The 2,801-nt window shown below is 39.3% G+C and overlaps 1 protein-coding gene across 1 annotated transcript; it reads left to right on the forward strand.

The window, feature by feature from the left end:
- Positions 1–1,230: 1,230 nt before the first annotated feature.
- On the forward strand, positions 1,231–2,501 carry LOC141049986 (olfactory receptor 7C1-like). The gene has a single exon (XM_073546823.1). It carries the CDS (start codon positions 1,231–1,233, stop codon positions 2,152–2,154), a length of 924 nt encoding a protein of 307 aa, XP_073402924.1. The 3' UTR covers positions 2,155–2,501.
- Positions 2,502–2,801: the final 300 nt, after the last annotated feature.

Raw genomic sequence — 2,801 nt, forward strand, 5'->3', positions numbered from 1 at the left:
GCTTGTGGAAATGGTTTTTGGTTCTCACTCTGGATCTCCCTGACGACGACCCTGAAGACGACAAACCTGAAGACCAAAAAGATGACCCTGAAGAAGATGACCAAGATGACAAAGAACATGAAGACAACCACCAAGATGCAGAGCAACAAGAGACAGAAGACCAAGAAGCAGAAGAACAAAAAGCAGAAGGACCAAAAGCAGAAGAACATTAAGCATAAGACTAAAAATCAGAGCAAAAGATATTATCTAAATTCTAAGCAGAAGAAGACTAAGCAGTGTATGGGGGTGAGTCCGTTCCTCCTCGTGGTGCCCGTGGAAAATGCCTGCTGCTGCAGGCCAAACTGAACGCGGACAAATCCTGTTGTAAATCTTTTGTGACAGGCAGAACGGAAGGTGTAATCTTCAAACTTTTATAGATAACAACTACAGGAATGCCTGTCACAAATAAGAATATGATGATGAAGAAGAATAGGAAGAAGATGAAGAAGTATAATGTGAGGAACAATAATAGTTGAATAAGAAGAATATGAAGAATGTAAAAGAAAAGAATAATAGGAAGAAGGTGAAGAAGAAGAAGAAGATTAATAAGGTGAAGAAGTTGATGAAAAAGATGCTGCTGCTGAGGATGATGAAGGAGAAAGTGTTGGAGAAGTAAAAAAGAAGGTGAAGAGCATGGAAGTAGTGAAATATACATATCTAACAAAATATACAAAAGGTTAACATAGTCAATATCTTTGTAACTCCGAACATATTTAAAAAAAAATTTATTCCTGCTATTCCATTTGATTGGGCTAAACCTCTATGCCTTTAATGTCTCCTCCACCTCCCCCAATACATTCTAAATTATTCTTAGTTGTTTTTCTTCATGTAGAATTAACCTACAAGGAAAGAAATGTTTTTTTTTTTTATTCCGATATTTCTGTTCCATTGACTTGAATGGGACTTCCGGGATCGGAATCGGCGATACCCGATACTTTTTTCATATCGGCCGATCCAATCCGATCCGATATTTTTCAATATCGGGTGGTATCGCTCAACACTACTTATGGCACAATACTCCGAGGGTCATCTTCACGTGGGGCTTATCAGCATCGATAGTCTGTGTATGAGGCATTTTTTCTACATATAGATTATTGTGATCTTTTAATTCTTTCATTATTTACATAATTCACTTTCTTACAAGAAAGAGACTTCAGTCAGTTTCTTTTGTTTCCAGTGTATTCTCAGAAAATGTGCGACGTCAACCAGACTGAAGTCACAGAGTTCCTGCTCCTTGGATTTAAAGGTCTATATAAATACAAATTTCTGCTCTTCATCCTTTTCCTCTTCTGTTACCTGATGATACTGGCTGGAAACCTCCTTATTATAGTGTTGGTTTCCACCAATCACAACCTCAATACCCCAATGTTCTACTTTCTCAAGCATCTAGCTGTAGCCGATATCATTTCCACTACGACCATTGTGCCCATGATGCTAAATGTAATTCTATATGACATGAAGGAGGTGCCAGTGAGGAGCTGCATCTTCCATCTCCATATGGTATTTATATTTGGTTTTATCCCAATTATTCTGCTCACTGTAATGTCTTATGATCGGTACTTGGCCATTTGTCGCCCAATGCGCTACAATTCTATAATGCAACCTCATGTTTGCTTCAAGATGGTTCTTGGCTCCTGGTTTTTTATTTTTGTCCTTTCCTTTGAGATGATTTTTGTTTGGCAGCTGGAGTTTTGTCGTAATAACACAATAGACCACTTCTTCTGTGACTTCAGCATACTTTTTGAATTGACTACCTCTGACACTCACCTCTTGACTTTAGTTGACTATGTATTAACCATCATTGCAGCTGTCATCCCTTTTGCATTAATTCTTATCAGCTATTTGAGTATTTTCTTCGTCATAATGATCCTTTCTTCCACCAGTGGCTTGTCAAAAGCCTTCTCCACATGTGGCTCCCATCTCACCACTGTATGCTTCTACTATGGAACGCTCTTCATGATTTACATGTCACCATCCAATGACAGATCATCGAGCACAAACAAGTTCTTATCTCTGCTGTACATTGTGGTGTCTCCAATGATGAATCCCATCATTTACAGTCTGAGGAATCAGGAGATCAGGAGAACTCTTCAACAAATGTTAAGACAATGTTAAGGATATACTTAAATGCAGCAGACATATTTATGAGTCTATCTTAGTTGATTGCTGTATTTCCAGATGGGGAAAAGGAGGAACGGAAGATTTGTCTTCTGGATTTTCTTGACAGAATATTCACAATAAATCATGGTTGAGATGATTCAATGACTGCATTTTTTTCAGTACATGTCATATTTTCTTGTTTTTACACAATTCCTCTCACTCTATATTTTTTTTAACATTTTTTATTCACTTATAATATTGCAATCTTCCTATTATATTGCACTAAGTACTTACTGTTAGGCATCAAGCTTCCCCCACTGCACTGAGGGAATCTCATGCCATGTCCACTGCAGTCTCAGAGATTCCTGCTCAGCAAAGACGTTGTTCTAGGCATCTTGCTCAGTCTGCTGCTGTTAGCTTGGTTACTGCTGGTAATCAGGGTTCAGCTATTGTAACCTGCAATAGCCAGCAGTGAGCAGCTCCTGGGACTAAGTCCTTGTTTCGGTCCATTGAGCATGCCGATGGGAAGTCCTCTCATTGGAGGTCTGAGGTCGCATGCTCAGGTCCTATTGCTGCTCCCATTGGACCACTAGGAAGGTCCTGGAAGGACGCTGCTATAAAAGATTCACATGGCCACGTGGCCATGCGCTAGTATAGACACA

The sequence above is a fragment of the Dendrobates tinctorius genome, unplaced genomic scaffold (genome assembly GCF_039654945.1).
Source record: "Dendrobates tinctorius isolate UK_male_01 unplaced genomic scaffold, ASM3965494v1 ptg000151l, whole genome shotgun sequence".
NCBI classification, from domain to species: Eukaryota; Metazoa; Chordata; class Amphibia; order Anura; family Dendrobatidae; genus Dendrobates; species Dendrobates tinctorius.

What these genes read in the sequence shown, in the direction of transcription:
- LOC141049986 (XM_073546823.1), top strand. Translation starts at nt 1,231, where the DNA reads ATGTGCGACGTCAACCAGACTGAAGTCACAGAGTTCCTGCTCCTTGGA.